Source organism: Anabrus simplex, chromosome X (assembly GCF_040414725.1).
Source record: "Anabrus simplex isolate iqAnaSimp1 chromosome X, ASM4041472v1, whole genome shotgun sequence".
Classification (NCBI taxonomy): Eukaryota; Metazoa; Arthropoda; class Insecta; order Orthoptera; family Tettigoniidae; genus Anabrus; species Anabrus simplex.
The window spans coordinates 46906516-46930952 of NC_090279.1; the positions used below are offsets into that span (position 1 = coordinate 46906516).

The following is a 24437-nucleotide window of genomic DNA, read 5'->3' on the forward strand; positions in this document are numbered from 1 at the left end:
AGAAGTCCGTGTATAGCCGCCATCTTGTGCAATCACCCATAGCCGTCATCTTTCTCCAAAGAAGCCCGTGTATAGCCGCCATTTTGTGCAATCACCCATAGCCGTCATATTTCTCCAAAGAAGTCCGTGTATAGCCGCCATCTTGTGCAATCACCCATAGCCGTCATCTTTCTCCAAAGAAGCCAGTGTATAGCCGCCATCTTGTGCAATCGACCATGACCGCCATCTTTCTCCATAAGAGCCTGTGTAGAGCCGCCATCTTGTGCAATCGCCCATAGCCGTTATCTTTCTCCAAAGAAGTCCGTGTATAGCCGTCATCTTGTGCAATCACCCATAGCCGTCATATTTCTCCAAAGAAGTCCGTGTATAGCCGCCATCTTGTGCAATCACCCATAGCCGTCATCTTTCTCCAAAGAAGTCCGTGTATAGCCGTCATCTTGTGCTATCACCCATAGCCGTCATCTTTCTCCAAAGAAGTCCGTGTATAGCCGCCATCTTGTGCAATCACCCATAGCCGTCATCTTTCTCCAAAGAAGCCTGTGTATAGCCGCCATTTTGTGCAATCACCCATAGCCGTCATATTTCTCCAAAGAAGTCCGTGTATAGCCGCCATCTTGTGCAATCACCCATAGCCGTCATCTTTCTCCAAAGAAGTCCGTGTATAGCCGTCATCTTGTCCAATCACCCATAGCCGTCATCTTTCTCCAAAGAAGTCCGTGTATAGCCGCCATCTTGTGCAATCACCCATAGCCGTCATCTTTCTCCAAAGAAGCCCGTGTATAGCCGCCATTTTGTGCAATCACCCATAGCCGTCATATTTCTCCAAAGAAGTCCGTGTATAGCCGCCATCTTGTGCAATCGCCCATAGCCGTTATCTTTCTCCAAAGAAGTCCGTGTATAGCCGCCATCTTGTGCAATCGCTCATAGCCGTCATCTTTCTCCAAAGAAGTCCGTGTATAGCCGCCATCTTGTGCAATCACCCATAGCCGTCATCTTTCTCCAAAGAAGCCCGTGTATAGCCGCCATTTTGTGCAATCACCCATAGCCGTAATCCTTCTCCAAAGAAGCCAGTGTATAGCCGCCATCTTGTGCAATCGACCATGACCGCCATCTTTCTCCATAAGAGCCTGTGTATAGCCGCCATCTTGTGCAATCACCCATAGCCGTCATCTTTCTCCAAAGAAGTCCGTGTATAGCCGCCATCTTGTGCAATCACCAATAGCCGTCATCTTTCTCCAAAGAAGTCCGTGTATAGCCGCCATCTTGTGCAATCACCCATAGCCGTCATCTTTCTCCAAAGAAGCCAGTGTATAGCTGCCATCTTGTGCAATCGACCATGACCGCCATCTTTCTCCATAAGAGCCTGTGTATAGCCGCCATTTTGCGCAATCGCCCATAGGCCTTAAGAGTCTGTGTACAGCCGCCATCTTGCGCAGTAGGTCCCTCAGCTAGCTTTCTCTAAAAGAGCTTGTGTATAGCCGCCATCTTCCACAAGCGCCCCTAAGACGTCTATATAGAGCCGCCATCTTGCGCAAGCGTCCCTAAGCCTTCTCTTAAGAGCAGCCGCCATCTAGCGCAAACGCCCATAGGCCGTCTCATAAGAGGCTATGTATAACCGCCATCCTGCGCAAGCGCCTGTAAGCCGTCTCAAAAGAGCAGCCGCCATCTTGCGCAAGCGCTTCTAGGCCGTCACATAAGTGCAGCCACCATCTTGGGCAAGCGCCACTACGTCGTCTCATAAGAGCTGCCGCCATCCTGCGCAAGCGCTCCTATGGCGTCCCACAAGAAGCTGTCTTGCGCAGTAGGTCCCTCAGCTAGCTTACTCTAAAAGAGCTTGTGTATAGCCGCCATCTGATGCAAATGGCTTAAAACTAAGGATAGTCCCTTATCAAATTGGCGGTTGTGAGCGTAGGCTCGCTCTCTTAGGCGTCGGGAAGGGCAACTAGGCTTTAGAGTAAGGTTAGGCCCTTCAAGATAGCGAATGTAGGGTTAGAGTCGCTCTCTTATGCAAAATCCGCAAATCGACATTGCTCACCTACTATAACTAATGACCTTGCATTGGAACCTGCATTGCTACACTACTAGACCTGGGTTGCTGACTCAGCAAGAAAGTGCTGACTCATTTCCGGGAGTTGAACTGTCTTTGCTCCTCTACTGTCTTATTATCTACGTAAATTCTGATGTGATAAGTTTGAAGAAGAAACATCCAATATACAGTACTTAAATTAATGTAAAGTTATGCCTTTCAACAGTCACAGTTATCCACAGAATCCTCCCAATCCTTATGAATTACAATCGCAAATACAACTTGTAACATTCACTTAGCTCGCCTCAATTGATCAGCTGATGGGTTTGGCGCGCTTTCTACAGTACGTCCCGTGTATTACGAAGGCACTGATCAAACCCAAACCTGCTTTACATGTGCTAACCACTAACGACTTTAGGAACGCACAAGGAATAGCAGTGAGGTATCTCATAGCAGAAGCAATTACTTACATTTCTAGTGTTATCGCTGGGACTTAGGCAAGCAATTTAAATTATATCTGCCTTCTTCCTATTCGGCTTGCCCCAAGACAAGCAGTCTGCTTGTTCGCGACATGGTCACCGGATGCGCTAGGACTTGGTAGTTAGCAGAATATATACTTCGCATACTCTACTCTAAGGAGGCTGTGGATTTGACCATTCATTTCAGCCAAGCAATCTCTGAATGGAAATCAACCAAATTGTGCTTCTTTGGGTTCGCCGACTGTTTGCGAAGTTTGTTCGTGTGTTTTACGTATGTGATTGTGTTGTCCTCCGTGGTTGAGGTTTTATGCAATGTTTCCACTAAATTCTTAAGTTTAGATGTCAACAAGACGACAGCCATCTTGTTGTAGTTTCTTGTTTGTCGTTGATTGTAAAATTTCTCCTTGAAATGTATACTGTGTTTTAGGTGTCCTTTAAACCAACTAAGGAACGGTAGCCATGTTTAGTTAGTATTCAAGCATCGTATATTTCCAGTATGATTTTCAATGTTTAAGTTATTGTTCTTTGTTATTGTGTGTGTCAGAAGATAATGAACAATTGTCTGTCGTCTATGTAGGAAGTCAGGTGACGCTAGATCCAGTGTATAACTTTTCTGTGAGATACGTCATTCGAGGATTCACGGATTTTGTGGTGGCATCTCTGATGTGGAAGTTCAGGATCTTACTAGCACTGCTGACTCGTGGAAGTGCCCATCGTGCGAATTACTAAGAAATTCGCAATCTTCTTCCGTAGTTGGCGCTTAGTTAATAAACCTGTCCCCTCTGCGATAAATTTGTTAAAAGTTACCAGAGGTCTTCGTATTCATTGGTCCCCAAATCATCCCAAAAAGCCTATTAAAGGAGATGGTACGATAACGACATCACGGGATTCTTTTTATGAGAAACTGACTTCTTGTAAGAAAAATATACATATGTTGCGCCGTATTCCCAAAGGTGCTGAGTACTTTGTTTAATTCACATAATACAGCGTTGCATTTCAGAGAATACTGAGGACTGCTGGAGCTTTTCGCTTATATTGATCTTTGGGTCCCTGGTAAATTCCCAAATATAAAGCCATCTCTTGTAACCAGTATTAAGCATAACTTATAGGAATTTCAATTATCATCTCATAAAGTGATACTACTAAACAAAAATACATATTGTGGAATATTTTATTGATCGTGTCTACTCTAGTGCATTTTTGTAAGGTGTGGGCTGTGGGTTAGAATTCACCCACGGTAACCTCTGTCTGTCGTAAAAGGCGACTAAAAGGGGACTGAGTGGCCGCCGATATAAGTGGCCCCTTCAGTGTCGTCAACAGCCTCCTCTGCGGATGGATGAACGAATTGAGGTCACGGCACTCCCTTGTCCTTGGGGTGAGAAATTCCCCTAAAGGCGGATGAAACTATACATATTGGTCAACGGCATATAATGGATAAGGCAACGGGAAACCACTCCATTAAGGATCCTAAGGATATCCCAAGTAGAATCCAAACCATGGGAGCTGACATTAATGAGGAAACGTTAATTACTGATGATGGATTTCGGAACCCAATATCTGGTAGGAGACGTAAGAGGGCTTCTCAGGTCATTAGCAAGCGAAATCCCCCTAAAACCGCCACGAAGGTGGGAACATGGAACGTACGAACGCTATTGAAAGCTGGAAAATTGGATAAATTGAAAGAAGAGATGAAGAACAACGAGGTAGATATATTAGGTATACGTCAGGCAAGATGGGAAGGAAATGGAGACTTCTACTGTGATGAGATTACAGTAATTTAAGTGGCGGAGAGAAAAGAGGAAAAGCATGGAGTGGCAGTTATAATAAGAGGAAAATGGTCAAATAATATTAATGATGGTGAAAATTAATAATGCACCTGAGGACTTGGTAATAGTTCACACATATTTCCCAACATCGGCTCATGATTTGGAGGAAGTGGAGACTATGTATGAGGATACTGAAGAACCATTAAAACTAAGAAAAAGATAATGTCGCTATAATGGGCAATTTTAATGAAATAGTGAAATCCCGTACAGGCAACAAGGCAGTAGGAAATTTTGGTCTGGGGGAAAGAAATGCAAGAGGTGAAACTTCGGTAGATTCCTGCAGTCAAAATGATATGGTAATTACAAACACATTATTTGAAGTTCCTCTTAGAAGAAGGTACACGTGGGAGTCGCCGGATGAAAGACGATTTCAGTTAAAGGATTAAAGTCAGATTAGAGAAAAATGCGGAGGAGAAAGAGAAATGGACCAAAAGCATTGCTGAAAAGATCGAAGAAAGTAAGAAAAAGGGAAAACAGGATCAATTTTATAAGAACGTCAGTGCCCAACACTACAAAAATAGAACCAAATATGCAGTAGTAAAAATGGAATATTACTGGTAGACAATGTGCTCGCTGGAAACAATACATGGAAGAACTGTACGATGATAAGGACTTCAGGAATGAAAACAATCTAATTGAAGATATCAATGAGTGTGGAAGAGGAATGCAATGTCCTCCAACCATGAGACATGAATTTTAACATGCCATTCGGGGCTTGAATGTAGGAAAACAATCGGTGTTGATGATATCCCAGCAGAATTAGGGGAACATTTAGGTATCAACATAAAGACCAATGATTCAGAGTAATAAATGAATGCTAGGAAAGATGAATCGTGGCAGAAGATTTCACACAACGCAGAACCATTACCATACAGAAAATAGGAAGGACAGGTGGCCGCACCAATTAGAGAACACTTTCTATATTAACACATGGCTCAATGATACACATTAACATTGTCAAGAACAAAACAGGAGATAAGTATGTTGGAGAAGACTAATTTGGATTTAGAGAAGGCAGAGGAACAAGAGAATCAATTCTGGCCTTAGGCATGTTAGTGGAGAGAAGGATGGAAATGAATAGAACAACTTATCTTACCTTCATTGACTTAGAAAATGCTTTAGACAATGTGAACTGGGAACTACTGTTTAGAACCATGAGGAAAATAGGACTGGACTGAAAGGATAGAAGAATGTTTTATCAACTGTGTCTGAACCAAAGCTAAAAAATAATCATCAAACAGGTAGAAGAAAAGGCCAGTATTAGAAAAGGAGTTAGACAAGATTGTCCCCAATCAACGTATTTATTTAATACTAGCTGATGTACCTGTGCTTCGCAACTAAATTCTACACTGTATACATCATTCTAGGTTAAGTAGTGTACACGTTGTAAGCAAGATTGTATTAAATTGCACAGCTCTTAACGTTACCATAGAAACGCGACGGGGAGGTCACCAAACGTCTTCTCATACGAAGACTGGGTTAGGGAATTTTCATTGTAATGTTAGGCCCGCTTACCTACCGTCAGTCACTGTCAGGTTGGGGGTTTTCATTGTAATGGCAGACACTCACTCTCCACCTGCTTTTTATATGCTCAGAAATATTGCCTTTATGGTTTATCCCAACTGAAATTAACATACATCATTACAATAGTTTCGGTAGGAATGGCGCAATTTAAAGCAATGCTATTATATGAAAGACTCGATACATTTTTTCACTTTTAACGAACAGTACTACGCTACTAATCTAACAGTCCAAAGTTCCAGAGCTGGAATGGCCAAGCCGCAGACAACCGTTTTCCGTGAACTCTCTTCGTTTTTCGGCGGGGGGGGGGGGGGATCGAATAGTGGACATGCCCAGGGCGAAAATTATTCCCTTTTACTAATCTGTTTCCTAGGATTATTCTATGAGTCGGGAAATCTCAATTCACTACACTGGCCGCGGAAAAATCTGTATGACTTGGATGAAAATTTCTCCTCCAAGCCAGAGGAGGAAGCCTTTTCACTGCTAATTTGGAATAAAATGAATGTAGAATCTAATAAATGTGAAAAGGGAGAAGATTTTCTTAAGGAACGGCTCTTTTCAGGGTTGAAGTTTGAGTTATTTAGTGAATTGTGGTGCTATAATTTGGAATAGGCCTAATTATCATTTTAAGTCCAGGTCATACTGCTGCTACTACTACTACTACTACTAATAATAATAAGTAAGCCTCTGCCTTAGGCCTAAGTGTGCAACTGCTCAATCAAAACAGCGCGTCATAGTAGAAATCGAACAGGTGGAATACTATGATGAACCAGTGTGTTACGTATCAGCAGTACCAGGAAATGTATGAACCAGAGGAATGGAATGCTAAAGGAAAAAGATTTCTAACTCCCCAGCTATTTTCCGCCAATATTCAGTCAGTCTTTTATACGCTGTACACAGTAGTAATCCCATCTATCGGATATGAGTGGCAGCATAAGAGACAAAGCAAACAATAGTCAATGTAATGATATTGCTGATCAATGTTATGCGCTTTCGACATTTTAGGCCTTCACATTTAGTTTTCTTCCGACTCTGAAATACCACTCTTATCACAGTCGGTACGGTAAAACTGAATGAAACATAAAATGATCGGAAATTGTATTCTCTATAACATTTATTACGTAGTACTTTTCGATAGGACCAATAACATAGGTATTTAAAAATTAAATTTTGGGCACCTCCCCGTAGAGACAAAGCAAACAATAGTCAATGTAATGATATTGCTGATCAATGTTATGCGCTTTCGACATTTTAGGCCTTCACATTTAGTTTTCTTGCGACTCTGAAATACCACTCTTATCACAGTCGGTACGGTAAAACTGAATGAAACATAAAATGATCGGAAATTGTATTCTCTATAACATTTATTACGTAGTACTTTTCGATAGGACCAATAACATAGGTATTTAAAAATTAAATTTTGGGCACCTCCCCGTAAAACACATTTTCATCCAGCTTAGCCTGTAGTTTTTATTCCCAACTCTATATACCGATTTTCATTAAATTTGGTTAACCCAATTTCTCGTGGCTCGGCGTTGATATGGACTCAGTAACAACAATACAAATTCATGAATATTTCTGTTATCACAGCTGGTACACTAAAAATGGTCGGAAATGTAACTCTATAAAACTTTAGTTATGTAGTATTTATCGATAGGACCAATAATAATATAAATATTTGAGAATTAAATTTTAGCCAACCCCTAAACTATCATTTCACTCAGCGTGAATAAAATTATTTATAGCCTAGATTTTAGTGGCTCATCCACGGACTTTACATACCGATTTTCATTAAATTCTGTTCAGCCGTTTTCTCGTGATGAGTGTACACACATACATACATATATACATACATGCATTCCTATCTTCACGAACGTCAACAATGTGTGAAAGCTAATATGTAATATTTCCCTCGTGGCGTCACGTGAATAGAGGAGTCCCTCAAAGCTCTGTACTCGGACCTTTTCTTATCGCACTTTTTGTGAATGGCGTATCATCGAATTTAAGACATTGCAAATACTGCAGTACGCTGACGACCTTCAACTCTACACAGACTCTACAGCACAAGACCTTCAGGAAAGTATAGACTTAATAAACATTGACTTACTGACTGTTAGTGAATGGTCTGCTGCCAACGGCCTTCAAGGGAGCCCTATAAAGTCACAAGCAATCCTTCTTGGCCATCAAAATCAAATTGCGAGTATTAATAAACGTCCATTGCCGAGAGTAATCCTTCAGAATGTTGCAATTCCTTTTGTACCACAAGTGAAAAACCTCAGCGTTATCAAGGAAGAACGCATGATTTGATCTGGACATATCTTACATATCTGCCAAGAGGTTTTATCTGATCTTCATTCTTTATATAAATATAAATATATATTTCCACTAAAACTGCCTGGGTCCATAAAAAGTAGTCCAGCCAAGTCTTATCTATTGGTACACAACCTGGAGCCGTACCGATATCAAGTAGTCCATCCAGACGTTATCTACTGCTACACTGCCTGGAGCCTGAAGAAGTAGTCCAGCCTGGTCATATCTACTGCTACACTGGGTGGAGCCGTAAGAAGTAGTCCAGCCTGATCATATCCACTGCTACACTGTCTGGAGCCGTAAGAAGTAGCCGAGCCAGGTCATATCTATTGCTACAAAGCCTGGAACATTAAGAAGTAGGCCAGCCAGGTCATATCTACTGCTACAAAGCGTGGAGCATTAAGAAGTAGTCCAGGCAGGTCATATCTACTGCTACAAAGCCTGGAGCCATGTGAAGTAATCCAACCAGGTCATATCTACTGCTACACTGGCTGGAGCCGTCAGAAGTAGTCCAGCCTGATCATATCTACTGCTACACTGCCTGGAGCCGTCAGAAGTAGTCCAGCCTGATCATATCTACTGCTAAACTGCCTGGAATCATAACAAGTACTCCCTCCCTGTTATCTGTGATTGGCTGTTGATTTCCTCCAATCCAAACTTCTAACATTGTTTTTACCTATGGTAAGCAGATGTCGAAGGCTTGGAGCACGTCGTCAATCTTCTTGGTGAGCTTAAATTTTTCACAGCTATGCAGAGCAACCGAACACAAAATGCTATTTAATATTTAAAAGTTAATTCTCGACATAGTTACGAGTTACCCAGCAAAATTGGTTATTGAAGCTGGACATGAGACATCAGAAGCGTCGTTTAATAAACAAATGGCTTGTTGTACATGTTGTCCAATTTCACAGCAGGAGAATGATGTCCAAAAAACCGAAAATCCGGTTTTTATAAAATCAGATTTAAACACACGAACAATATCCTGAATAAAATGGAACTGCGATTTTCAGTCATATCTAAGAACAAGGAACAAACAGCATATCTGAGAGTACAATGTTGGTTATCCGTAAGTTGCGGCTCCAATTTCCACTCTATGCTACGGCGATGTGATGTGATAGTTGTGCTTCGGCCTCCGTTGTGACGTGCAAGAAAATTATCACGAGTATGATGAGGCAGGATTGTTTCAAATGCGTGCTCCATATTCACCTTGGAATTACAGTGGATTGTCAACTAAATGTAGGCTATAATTTTCCATGTCTAAGGTTTGCGATCTTCGTTGCAGGTTGACACGCGACGACTGACATCGACGGAGGAGCAATGGGAATTAGCCGTGAATGTCCACCAAGAAAGAAGATCATGTGATAGCAGTGAAGTTGAGCAGCTTGTTTCGGTGACTACTGTACACCCTCCAGTACACGGTAATGAAACTCTCATACACACTCGGTATCCCTTAACTCAAAGCAGTAGGACCCCAGTGTTTGTGGGCGGTTATCAGCTAGGGAGCGTGCTCGTGTCAGTCTCCTACCTGTTCGATATAGGAGACTGGACAACGCGTTCTGATATTCCGGAGAGGACTGGAATTAATTACAGGGAGCGAATAATAATAGAAACTGTAGTGGTCAGAATAATGGAAGCAACAATCCACCAGCGAGCGGGCAGGTGTGTAGTCTGCCTCTCCTACAGTTTAATGTGTACATCGAAAAGACAATGTTGGATATAGAAAAGTAGTCATTGTTCTGGAGGAAATGAAAGAAATCTTAAACATGAGCAGTGGAATGTAGAACATAAAGCAGGTGATATTGGACTAGGAATTGTACTGATTAAGGTGGTAGAGGAATTTCGGAAACTAGGAAGTAGCATAACCAATGACAGGAGAAACTAGCAGGACATATATCGAAGGATAGGATTTGCTAAGGGAAGCCTTCTTGCAAACGAAACCTTCTTGACTCAGGTGTAGAATATATTGGAAGTGGAAAGTGTTTGTAGTAGGTTTTATTTTTAAACATTTTTAAGTAGTACTTACTGTATGATCTGGTGTGTTGTGATAGAATATTTTATTTCTATTCCATGTAACTACCTAACCTGTACAGTGTAATTATTTTTCAATATGTAACCGGCACTTCAGCGGCTACACCGAACACAGTTAAAGGGAGGAAATTAAGTGCAGTTACAGGGTACCTAAAACACTACACACACAATAAAACATATGATGAACTACGCGGAACTGCGCCGATAACAACACTGGGGAAACTTGTTGATAATAAACCAGGAAACTGGGAAACCTTACCGAGGGCCATGGAGGTGCGAAAGTTGCAGTTTTCCGAAAAGCCAACAGTGATCTCTTGTTTTCAAAATATTATTTACGAAATCGGCAATACACATTAACTTTCGAAACAAATTCGCCAGTACACCAAATCTAGACGCACGATATAAAAGTTCTTTGACAAATATAGTTTTAGATGTTCCTTGCCTGAAGTTCAAAGAGTTAAGCAAATACATCTCAGTACAAAACAAATTCCACAAATACAATATCAATATCATCTATTAATCCATAACTTGGCTAAGAACTAGGCTTTGAACGCTGTCTTGCAAGGAAGCGAGAACAATGGGCAGAAGGAACGAGTGTACATCCTTTGGTGGACAGAGTAGAACAGTCAAAGCATTTGTAAAAGGATCAAAAAGCATTTTGAAGTGTAGTGTGATTATCCATGTGGACATTCATGTGGTATTTATTGAATAGGTGGATCAAAGATCACCTTTATTATTTTTGAAATTTATAGGTAAACTGTGAACTCCAGGCTGATGAAAGGACCTTTGGTGTAGTGACAGTTTGTTTTGTTTGTTGTTGGAAAGTCAACTTAAAGAAAATCATGGTTGTTTGTGAAGTGACTGTCAGGTATCGTTAGTGAGAACGTTTCCAGAAGTGATCGCCTTTTCCCCGAGTAATATTATGTTAAGGTCGAGCGTGGCTGGGGTGAGGAAGATATTGGAAGTGGAAAGTGTTTGTAGTGGGTTTTATTTGTAAACCTTTCTGGTGTGTTATTTGTATTCCATGTAACTACCTAACCTGTACAGTGTAAGCATACTGTATTTGTAACTAGTAGATTACATTTCTATATTTACTGGAACAGTCCAGAAAGTCTGTGACACACATTTTTGAACAGGGTTTGTTGGCCTTTGTTAGTTACGCATTCGAGAAATGTGATCTTACTATTCTGGAAATTGAAGGATCGCGATCGTTTGTGTTCGAGAAAATGGTTCAAAGATCGCGACCGCTGAAAGAGTTGTGATTGGTCAATCCGGGCAAGCTCCTGTGTTCTGATTGGCTACTGCAAGGCCAGAGTTCCCTTTAAAAGGTCCTAGCCAGCATTTCGTGAGACGTCTTAAGTCTCTGAGCCGTCTTGGTCTTGACCTGCCGAGCCTGCCGAAGTTTTCGACGTCGTGAACGTCTCGTCGGAACCAGCCTGGCCAGTTTTGGGGTAAGCCCTGTTGCTTTCTGTCCAGTTTTAAGGTCCATTTAGTTTTCCTTGGTGTATCACAGGAGTTTGCCCTAATCGCCACTCTGTTGATCAGATGTGAAAAGCAAGTTTTAACATCACTCTAAAATGTAATAGTATTTCGTGCTTCCTCTTACCTTCAATATTGTATTTGTGGAATTTCTTTTGTACTGAGATGTATTTGCTTAACTCTTTGAACTTCAGGCAAGGAACATCTAAAACTATATTTGTCAAAGAACTTGTATATCGTGCGTCTAGATTTGGTGTACTGGCGAATTTGTTTCAGAAGTTATTGTGTATTGCCGATTTTGTAAATAATATTTTGAAAACAAGAGATCACTGTTGGCTTTTCGGAAAACTGCAACCTTGGCACCTCCATGGCCCTCGGTAAGGTTTCCCACTTTCCTGGTTTATTATCATCAAGTTTCCCCAGTGTCGTTATCGGTGGATGTTTTATTGTGTGTGTAGTGTTTTAGGTACCCCGTAACTGCTGAAGTACTGGTTACACTTCTACTCACCATTCAGGCGTCGTTAGTGGAAGTGTTTGTCTGAACCGAGAAACATGGTAAGCAAAGAAGGAGAGTAGAGACCTTTGAAATGTGGTGTTAGAGAAGAATGCTTAAGGTAAGTAATTGGAACTCGTGTCCTTGTCTCGAGGTTGTGCAGTTCTTTCCAGCAGCACTCCTAATGGAGGTGAACATGTTCAACTAGATACCTGCAGTCCTGCCAACATTAAGTTTCTCAAAGCAGTGGGAAAAAAGCATGGGCACACTTGAATTGCAAGTAATTGCGTTAACTATTACACTACGGAGCTCAAGGTTACATTGGACGATCATAGCAAAAACGAAGAGCAGGTGACAGGAGGGCGATGTGGGATAAGTACGAAAAACAGTTTAGGCTTTTGACGGAGAACAAGAACAATGTACAGGGAGCAGTGGGAGGGGAAGTTCCGAAAGACAGGTACGCTAAATCTTTCAGGGGTAGGTAACTGAGGGAAAAGGGATCAAGTAAAGGGGAGTTTTCACTAGGGTATCCGTGAGGCACCGCTGGTAAAACGCAGAGGGAAAGAGGGGGAAATGAAAGTGTTACAGGAAGTAGGGAGATCAGAGAAAAGGGAAACGTAGAGTAGAGGGCGTGGAAGAGGATCACGAGAGGGAGAAAATGGAGGAAGAAGTAGGATAGGCGATCATGAAACAAGATTAGCGAGACTGGTAGAGGAGGGGATCTAATGAGGTGGAAGGGGTCGATACTCTGGTCATTGAGGAATCTATAGTTAGGCTCGGGAGAAATGCGTGGAGGAAAGGGAACCAAGGTGGAGGAAGTCAGATATTGACGAATGAGGAGGGTAAGGATTGTGTGGTAGTTTCAATGTTGGTACGAACAACGTACGACAAGCAGGAATAACTACCGACATAGAGTGGGATCTTGTTATGAAGCTGACGGTAGATAGGCTTATTATTAGTGGGATACATTTGTAGGAGGGATGTTGAGTGAAGGGGTACTTTAAATGAAACTAAGGTGTAGGTATGTGTGAGGCTGAGAGTGAGGGGTGTGTGTGTGTGTGTGTGTGTGTGTGTGTGTGTGTGTAAGTAGGGGTTTGTTTATAAGAGATATAGGGAGGACGTGAGTGTACATGGACATGACAGTTGTAAGGAGAAGCACGCAGTAGATATTTATTTAGCACATGTTATATAAGGAGTTGGATCGTGTCTAAGAAGTGACGTAATGATGCGGGAATTTATTCCGGAACTGGAGTGTTTATTGTACAGATAGGATGTAATGGATATCAGGGGGAGTTATTTGTTATTTGTTATCTATTAAAATGTTAAAGTTGAAAAACCTGTTCAAGAAGTGATATTTTCGGAGTGAATGAAATGGTGTATGGCTTTTAGTGCCGGGAGTGTCCGAGGACATGTTCGGATCGCCAGGTGCAGGTCTTTTGATTTGACTTCCGTAGGCGACCTGCGCGTCGTGATGAGGATGAAATGATGATAAAGACGACACAGACACCCAGTCCCCGCGCCGGCGAAATTAACCAGTGATGGTTAAAATTCCCGACCCGGCACCCCTGTGACGAGCACGCTAACAATTTTCGGGGTGTACGGAGAGCTTGATGCAGACGAGGAAATATTTGATTAGATTATCAGCGATGTGGGTAACGACAGAGAGAATAATGTGATTGTAGCGAAAAGTTTGTATGTAGATTGATTGTAATTGACAGAGAGAGGTGGACCTCCATTGGTCTCTTGGTCTAGCGAGTCCTGCAGTTTCCTGTCCATTGTGGCTCTTGCCTTTCTTTTGGCGACAGTTTCGATCTTATATTTTCCCCTTTGTGGTTAGAGATGAGCGAGGAAGGAACAAACTGGCCCTTCGTCCCTGAACTTCTCTACCAGAAGTTTGAAATGAGCAGATACCTTATTCTCATCTCCTGTAAGACCACTCTACCGGAATTAAACGTGTTGAGTAAGATTTATCATTTCCTTTCACTTTAAGCTGTCCCTGACTTTCAAACAACGAGGAAGGTTTTAATATGGTACTCGGGCTGTATCAAAAATTTTAAATTACTTTGAACGATGAAAATCTAAGAATGTTCCCCGTTTTTTGCATTGTGAGTATCCGTTAGCAACACTAAGTTGTGGGAGAGCCTTACATCTCACTGCTTGGTGAATGCTGGGATGGTACCTTTTTTTGTCAGACTTCCCTCTCCAAATGACAGTTCATACGGTGTTCGTCTCACTACTGCAGGACAGGAGGAGCTGTTAGCTGTGTTCCAAACAGAGTCGTTCACACGTGACCATGAAGACTTCCAATACACGCCACCACCAGCGAACCATATCCTATAGTTACAGATATTTCCTCAGCTCAGAACTCGGAAATTTACGTTCCCATTTTATTTTAGGTCAGACCGAATATAAAGTTTTCGATGTTATAATTATAACTTATTTAGTGAAACGATTTGGATCTTGCTGTAAAACCAAGGTTACTCTCGATAAAACTGACAGCTGGAATGAACGCCCTGAGTGAAGGGGAACTAAGATACAATATGCCCGTTGCTGTATAGCCCAGCTTTGAAAATACAGCAATATGTAGTGATATAAACTGAAATTACATTCATTTGTCATCAAAATAAACCTTATAGGTTTTACGCTTGTCATTCTGTGTAGAAGGATCTAAGTTAAAATGTAACCTTCTTTCACCTTCAAGAATGATAAAACAAACCAAATACACCTGTCTGGAGCAGCATTATCATAAAGAGTAATGTTCCACACGGTAACAACAAACCTTTACACCACGAGAGAAGCACATACTTTTACCAAAACTTGGTACAGACCTATTTTTATACATAACTGTATTTTGAAGAAGATATTGCTGTGACCGTGAAATAATTCTGTCCCAATTTTATTTACACAGATTCTGATAGATTTTCAGGATTATTGTTTACCAGAAATGAATTATTTCCTGCAATTTTTTGTTCCAGGTAACTCCATGACTCAAATTATGGAGCCAGTCACAACTTCCACTACTACAGCAGCTATAGATACTACATCCGAACCTATTACTACTACATCAACTACAAGTACTACTACTACTACACCAACTACAAGTGCTACTACTACTACTATTAAACCAGAGTCATGCCCTCATTCAGGTGAGTTAAGCAGATTATACGCCAATGGTGTAAGAGAGACCAATGCACATGCGTCTCTTGGAGATTTGCATCAAACAGAATATTCATTTATGGCTCTCATATTCGAACAGAAACCACTCATTCTCTGAAAAGATAATCTAATTCGTACAGATGAATACATTTCCTTCGAAGGGAATTAAAAGCGAAGAGAAGTGTAATCGCAGACAAATCTAAAAAACAAATCTCTTCGACAATTTCCCACGCACGATTTATCGAGTGATCAAAAATAACTAGGAAATAAACGTAGAGAGTGTCAATTCGCCATTCATTGACATCATATGTAAGTAAATATTATTTATGCTCACCGGGCTAGAACTTACACTCCACGACCTACGAACTTTCCACATCACAAGCGTCCCACAGGTAAAGTGCTCACCTTGTAGTTACTGTTTAGGGGCTTGATTGGTGCAGCAGAACGAGTGCACGAGTAAAGAGAATGTGATAAACTTGTTGTAGGAAGAGAAACAAGAGTGTCCAAAGTGAAGGCGAGACCCGGTGAGTGTTCCATTGCTGAGCGACGTATCGTAGCCCCACACGCGAACCGGTGATACTATCACGTGGAAACAACTGTAGGCTTGTCGTGGGTTCGACATCCCTCAAGGTAATTCCGTGGCTCCTGAGTTTTGCACGAGACAAATATCTGGGTGTGTACATTTAGTACCTTTTACACGTTTATGGCACTTTCCTACGGTGACGTTATCTGAGTTTGTGTCATGTTGTATGGGAGGAATGCAAACAAGAAACTAGTCCATTGGAACCACCAGGGATCCATACTTCCTTAATTCTAGTTTCCAAGTTAAATGCAATACGTCCACAACCTAGCAAACAGCCCCCATGATGTGCTGAACTCTGGATGTAGGCTCGTCTACCTCCTCAGCTTCTAGATGATGTAAGGGAGCTGCTAACTCCACGTATTTATTTACTAGCACTCGAACAGCAGATTGAAATGGAATACTCCACAAGAATATACGGCTCAGTTTACATAATGGTGCTGAATGTGACAGAATGGTTATGGTAAGTAATGGGAACTCGTGTCCTTGCAGTTCTTTCCAGCAGCACTCCCAATGGAGGTGAGCATATTTAACTAGATATCGGCAGTTCTCAAAGCATGGGCACACTTGAACCGCTACACTACGGAACTTAACCCGGACAGAATGTGAACTACGGTACAGTAAAACACTGTGACCCAAAAATCACGAAACGCGTTGTTAATGGTGTCTCCCTTTTGCTGCGCTATTAAAAAAGTAAAATGACTGCTTTGTTCCTTCTGTAACGTCTCCGCGATGTGATATGGACACAGCATCTCACAGGACTGCAACTAACAATCAACTTCGCTTTTATCCGTTCTAAGATGAATTTGTATGTGAACAAATCGATCGAAACTTGTAATTCCTACAAGTTCTCTTTCATCACATTTTCATTGAACATAACTTTAACGCAGATAACTGTTTATATCTCCCGAAATGTGAAGACATGCACCCTATCACAGAGCCCTGAATGGTTACACACCAGTGACGTATGTCCCACCATCTTCCAAACTGAAGGACACAAACAAAAAGATGATCAATATTACGTATGAAAAGAATAATTATCAAGACATTTTTCTGAAATAATAAATCAAGTCACACGTGAATCTTGTGAAGTTTTTATACATAAAACTGGCTGAAATTTGAATTATAGGTCATCTCTCTGTCAGTTATTCCATTCTTCCCTCGCGGTTCCTTGGGCACGTGGAGAATATGTGGAAGCTCTTCATAGACCTTGAGGCAGACAGTGGTCAAGCAGAAGTTCTCCATTTATCTCTTGCGCTCGGTAACTCTTATTACTTTACTTGGTACAACTGCGGATGCCTTTCCGATGAGTGGCACAATATGTGCGGGTTCAGGACGTTCTAGGACGACATGACCTGGCCTTTGTTTTCTTTCACAGTATTATTATAATTCGGTCTGAGAACGACGGTTCTTCCCAAGTGTGGATGCCGTTGATCAGTGCTGATAGTCTCAGTTCTACTGACTGTCATATGTGCTCCTGTTTTATGTAAGTGCTCGTTTATTCTACACTAATGTATAACATGGGCCAACACAAAACAGCTGCATTTTGTGACTAATCAAGGAGTAATGAGGTAGAAATACTCATAATTGCAGTGTTGCCAACAGTTGAGATTTACCTTTTAAAATATTGCAAAATAATGTCTCGTGTAATTTAACCAAAAGTTGTACAATTGATGAAGTTAGTAATATGTCGTTCACTTTTTAAGAAATCCAATGTGGACCACATTCTAGTGGTTCTATTGCTCGCAACTATTGGAAATACTGTACATAGTAGAAACTTTGCAGTTGGAAGAAAGCCCCCTCTAATGAATGATTAATGTAGATCTAGGTGGCTCCAGAGTCATTAATAGTGAGCAAATGGAGGTGGCAACAAAACAGGGGAAATGCAACTAAATTCAAGAGGAAGTTATTAATACATAGTGCGTCTTGCGTTATGCCTTACTGCGCTTGAAGACAGTGCCGCATGTTTCGTACACATAACCGATCATCTTCAGGTAGCCATTTAGAGCAGTGGGAGAAGGCTGTCCGAGGAAAGGACACAAATCCGACTCATAATTTGTTTTCATGTGTGATATCAATTTTTAGCATTACTTCTTGATAAAAATAAAGTAATTTACGGAGATCGATGAAATTTCTCCCGAGGACAGTTAGGAAACGTAACTCTCCAGAGAAGGGGCAATCCACGCGCACTGATGTTACTACAAAAATCCCGAATCTGAACATAAGACAACAAGAATAGGAAATAATTATATTCTATACAATGTTAAAGAAATATTAACTGAAAGTTAAGAATGGAATGCATTGCCCTGGATTCTCTTCTTTTAAAACAAGATCACCCAGTGGTTTTCGGCACCGCTTAATCATCACGACTTACCGCCACTTTGCTACTGCTTATGAGTGGAAGAAGGAGCATGGACGTTGATATTACACGAGCTAAAGCTTATGTTTAACTCTGAATCATTACAAGTGAAGGTTTTCTTATTAGGAAGCATTTACCTCAGAAAAAATGAAGATCAGTTGGCATATCATGGTCTGGCTTCATGTTTGTTCCCTGTGTGTACAGCTGGATCCAGCCCAAGGCAATGCATGCTATACTGAACGTCACCCCTGGTGATATAATTGCAAACATTCTAATTCATGTCATCATACAATTAGAGCAGGCGTGTGTAGGGATCATTGGTTTCAAGTCACATGGTAGCCAGTAGAATAAAACGTTACGGAAATCGTTAGGAATATCCGGCAACATAAAGAATCTAATATGTCCAATTTCCAGTCGAAGTTACTCAGCAGAAAACTGGGCATTTTCAGACGCGCCACACATATTTAAGTATCCATGACCAAGTACAGTAAATACGACGGTGATCTTGTTTATTATTCATTTTTCACATCTCCAAGACAGCTAAATCATCTCGAAAATACTGCGAACGATCCAGCTCCTGAAATAAGCTGCACAAATCAGTTTATCACGTAGATAGAAGCACTGGTCCACCTGCTGGGCAAGATGCTTAAGGCGTCCCCTTGGTCGAAACAATTTTCACCATCACAATGTTGGCCAGCCGGGTGGGAGAGGTGCTGGTAGATTGCGTACAAAAGCCTGGATTCATTACAAACCTCTCCACAGTGCTCATTTAGAGTGAGGGCATATGACGGACGGCGAAGTTGAGCCATGAGTAAATCGCTTGCTGCTTTATGACCGAAGTAGGTTGCATGTCGGCACCGCGTTTCACCCTCTCCTTTCCGCTATCGTACTTCACGTTCTTCACTTCATCTCATTACATCCTCTTCTGTACGCTACGGTGTCTCCTGATCATGTCATACATCAAAGAGTAAGACAAATAATGAAGGATCGTTATTTTCACTCGTAGGATGGTCTAAAATATAAACGTGTGAACTAATTGTTAAATGTGATCTTCTATCTGCCCACAGGTTACCAACTGTTTGAAGGTTTCAACTGTTATAAGATGTACCGTGAAGGAAAGAGCTGGAGTGACGCCAGGGAGCAGTGCAAGAGAGACGGAGGCGATCTCATGGTATTGGAAAGTGAACGGGAGAGAAGCGAGGTGTTCCCTACAATGTTCGAGAGTGTGATCTGGTACCCCTGGATGGGAGTTTACAAGCCCGAAGGTGAAGATCGTTGGGTGTCTGTGAAAGGTGAGTTCTCCCTACCTCTCTTCTGCTCATGAATTACCGAATGTCGGACGGAAGACATTTGTCATATTAAACAACAGAAGCCGACATTTAGCTGTAGTTAGCGATGTCACTGGCTGACGACCACACCGTATTGCCTATAATCAGGGGAGGAATGAATGTATTACCCATAGAATCTCAGGCGGTAGAGCGCTGGCCTTCTGAGACCACATTGGCAGGTGGCATTCGATTCTCGCCCAGTCCGGTGATACGACAGTCTCGTGTCGGTAAATTTACTGGCACATAAAATAAATCCTGGTGGACAAAATTCCGGCACGTTGGCGTCTCCCAAACCATACGAATGTAGTTACTGAAACATAAAGTGAATAATATTAGTTATGTCTAAATGAAGGGAAAGGCCCGTAAAGTGAGGGTATGAGGACATTCGTCTGTCGGATGGGGACGTTAATCCTTGAGCAGACCTCTTGGTGTTCTTTGACAGGAGTAGGCTATGTGCCGCACCAAGACGTGCAGGTTTATCACGGACGCCAACTAGAGATTAGGACACACTGGGGTCATGGTAGGGACATCATCATTATAGAATGTTGTGCCCTCGTTTAGTTCCACACCTCTTGTCTTTAAATCATTAGAAACTGAGTTATGATCTCCTCTACTGCTCTTACCCTCGATGGCTGACTCCATTATTCTCGCAGGTAACCCATCATCCTCCATTCATCTCACGCAACCCCAACACCGGAATACCCCTTCATCCATGGAAATTATGTCTAACTTAGCATTTGTCTTCTCATTCTGGGTACCTTCCTGTCATTGCTCCCACCCGGTGTTTCGAGACATCATTCTCATTATTTCAACGTATATTACAACTAACGTATGGACGAGATATCCAGAATCCTCCGAGCTTGCACTCCCACACAGCGAAGTTTTCCTGAAAACAGGCCGTTTCATCCCAGAGTTCACTGCATTACCTTTGATGCACCTTGCTTCCCGGGAGAACTTCCAGTTTTGTATCTCCGACCTGACATTCAGTTCTCGGAACTTTCTTCCCCACTGACATGACGTTACTCTTGGTAATAAAAAAAAGCAAAGTCATCTGTGTATAGGCCATGAAGGCCCTGGGAGTGGTGGAAGGTAAAGGCTTCCACTATTCGTAACCTCGGCACTTGATGGGGTAGAGTGGTTAGCTCTACGCCCGGCCGCCTTTGCCCCCAAGAATTAACCTGGTACTCATTTTTGGTGTAGGATGAGTGAACCTCAGGGCCATATGCAACTCCAGAAGTGGAAATATCATTTCCTAAATTTTACGACTTTCTGACGGGGATTCGAACCCACGTCCTTCCGGGCGAACCGATTGCACCTTCACCGCCTCGGCCAGGGAGCCCCTTTATGCTTGGTAATGCCAATATTAATGTCGTACTCACTGCACCTATTTTAAGTTCCAAGAAATTAGACTGCAGGCTTTCAGCTCTGTCTGCCATTAACACCAAAATGCTTACAACATTTCAGCATCCCTGGCGCTTTATACCTTCCAGTAGATGATCCTTGTGAACTATGAACAACAACATTGAAGATTGCAGCCATATCCCACCCCTGTAAGTACCTTGAATCAAGAACTCGTTCTACCATCACCTTTCAATGTTTCATTGCTCCCAATAATCTAGGCTTAACCCCATATTCTCCCAGTGTGGCTGACATCCTTCCCTGAAGTACTCAGTCATATGCCTTCTCTAGATCTACGAAACATAAACACAAATTTCTATTCATATCATAGCACTTTTTACTTATCTGACGAATACTGAAGAGTTGACCATGAAAACCCCTCTGAGGTCTGAAACCACACTGGTCTCATCCAACATAGTAAAAATTATTTATTGGTTTCTCCCTCCAAAAATACTAGTGAATACCTTGCTCGAAAGAATCACCATCATCAGTGTCGTTGAAATACCTTGATAGTTCTAGCAGTCCTTCCCTACCTATTACTGCTTTCGTCAAATCAGGAGGTTCTTTACTAACTTTCCAGGCTCTCCTTATTACTCTGTGAGCTCGGTTGTTCACGACATCAAGATGAATATTTTCTCTTACATTCCTTCCACCTGTACCGTGCTATGAGTTCAGCAGATTAACTCAGAACATTATTTATTTCCGTTTTCCCTCCGTACCCCACACACTGCCCATCCCTTTTCAACACTTGTTAAAAGCATTTGATTTCCTCCTATCCCTTCCTCATTATCACCGCTTACCGAAATATCATTATTTCCTAACTCGCTCATTTCTACTTTACTTGTTATTTTTCCCCATTACTGTGGGTCGATAGATTAATATCGAATACCTTTTCCTTCACCTCTTTGCTTCCAAAGAATCCTGCACTGTCAAAACAAATTGGAAATCCTTCATTCCCGGAGGCTTGCTTAAAATAATCTCAGCTCGGTAAATTATGTGAAACAGACTGCTAATCTACTTACACATAGTCCAAGTGAGAGTCTCTCCTCTGACAGGTTAGCGACATACGGTTGATTGTATAGTCCCCGCCTCTTGAGCACAAGGAGGGCCATGACTCAGAATATGTCCGAGGTGCCCAATACTACTCCCGACTCAAGGAGGGCCATGACTCAGAATATGTCCGAGGTGCCCAATACTACTCCTGACTCAAGGAGGGCCATGACTCAGAATATGTCCGAAGTGCCCAAAACTAGTCTCGACTCAAGGAGGTCCATGACTCAGAATATGTCCAAGGTGCCCAATACTACACCCGACTAAAGGAGGGCCATGACTCAGAATATGTGCGAGGTGCCCAATACTACTCCCGACTCAAGGAGGGTCATGACTCAGAATAAGTCCGAGGTGCCCAATACTACACCCGACTAAAGGAGGGCCATGACTCAGAATATGTCCGAGGTGCCCTATACTACTCCCGACTCAAGGAGGGCCATGACTCAGAATATGTCCGAGGTGCCCAATACTACTCCCGACTCAAGGAGGGCCATGAGTCCGAGGTGCCCTATACTACTCCCGACTCAAGGAGGGCCATGACTCAGAATATGTCCAAGGTGCCCAATACTACTCCCGACTCAAGGAGGGCCATGACTCAGAATATGTCCGAGGTGCCCAATACTACTCCCGACTCAAGGAGGGCCATGAGTCCGAGGTGCCCAATACTACTCCCGACTCAAGGAGGGCCATGACTCAGAATATGTCCGTGGTGCCCAATACTACTCCCGACTCAAGGAGGGCCATGACTCAGAATATGTCCGAGGTGCCCAATACTACTCCCGACTCAAGGAGGGTCATGACTCAGAATAAGTCCGAGGTGCCCAATACTACTCCCGACTCAAGGAGGGCCATGACTCAGAATATGTGCGAGGTGCCCAATACTACTCCCGACTCAAGGAGGGCCATGAGTCCGAGGTGCTCAATACTACTCCCGACTCAAGGAGGGCCATGAATCAGAATATGTCAGAGGTGCTCAATACTACTCCCGACTCAAGGAGGGCCATGACTCAGAATATGTCCGAGGTGCCCAATACTACTCCCGACTCAAGGAGGGCCATGAGTCCGAGGTGCCCAATACTACTCCCGACTCAAGGAGGGCCATGACTCAGAATATGTCCGAGGTGCCCAATACTACTCCCGACTCAAGGAGGGCCATGACTCAGAATATGTCAGAGGTGCTCAATACTACTCCCGACTCAAGGAGGGACATGACTCAGAATATGTCCAAGGTGCTCAATACCACTCCCGACTCAAGGAGGGACATGACTCAGAATATGTCCAAGGTGCTCAATACTACTCCCGAGCCAAGGAGGGCCATCACTCAGAATATGTCCGAGGTGCTCAATACTACTCCCGACTCAAGGAGGGCCATGACTCAAGGAGGGCCATCACTCAGAATATGTCCGAGGTGCCCAATACTACTCCCGACTCAAGGAGGGCCATGACTCAGAATATGTCCGAGGTGCCCAATACTACTCCCGACTCAAGGAGGGCCATCACTCAGAATATGTCCGAGGTGCTCAATACTACTCCCGACTCAAGGAGGGACATGACTCAGAATATCTCCGAGGTGCCCAATACTACTCCCGACTCAAGGAGGGCCATCACTCAGAATATGTCCGGGGTGCTCAATACTACTCCCGACTCACGGAGGGCCATGACTCAGAATATGTCCGAGGTGCTCAATACTACTCCCGACTCAAGGAGGGCCATGACTCAGAATATGTCCGATGTGCTCAATACTACTCCCGACTCAAGGAGGGCCATGAGTCCGAGGTGCCCAATACTACTCCCGACTCTCAGTACCACTTACTCGTCCCCTCAGTCGTTGCCCATAGTTCAAGTACTAGGACGTGACTGCAGTCACTCACACGACAACAGTAACCTGGGCTCATGTTGGACACGAAACAGGTTCAACAACGAAGCAGCCGTCAAAAACGCCTTCGAAAAGTTTCTCACCATGAGACGGTCGATCACCTGGGAAACGGGTGCGAATGCTCCTGCATCGCGTAGGGGAAGTGAATTGCATTTAATGATGCACATCGTAATTAATAAGAAATCCTCGTCATGGAGTTCTCATTGTGAGAATTGTTACTACCAACTAGCAGGTACAGGGTGTTTCTTGATCACCAACACACTCATGGCGAGAAGAGGACCCACATGAGCGACGATAAGTATTACAGGTAAGGCTCGCAGACAAACAGCCCGAGTGAATAAGAATGTGTCGCTTCCTGTTTAAATGTACCGCCTGTCGTAATATTTCATTATTCTCTTTATAACCTTTCTTTTCACACACACTACCAATCATCAGCAGCTGTCAGCTACTCCGATCTCTATTTATAGCTGACGTCGTGTTTTACCGATTTCTTACTAAACATTTCCTTATTTTCTGCGAATCACGTGA

The 24437-nt window shown here is 42.7% G+C and overlaps 1 protein-coding gene across 1 annotated transcript in view; it reads left to right on the forward strand.

Annotated features, from left to right (window-relative positions):
• LOC137503261 (hemolymph lipopolysaccharide-binding protein-like) overlaps window positions 1–24437 on the forward strand; it is a 71271-nt gene that overhangs the window by 27848 nt on the left and 18986 nt on the right. The window contains exons 6-8 of the mRNA XM_068230803.1: window positions 9445–9580; window positions 15138–15308; window positions 19325–19549. Coding sequence (XP_068086904.1) covers window positions 9445–9580; window positions 15138–15308; window positions 19325–19549 — 532 coding nt within the window. The remainder of the gene's footprint in view (window positions 1–9444; window positions 9581–15137; window positions 15309–19324; window positions 19550–24437) is intronic.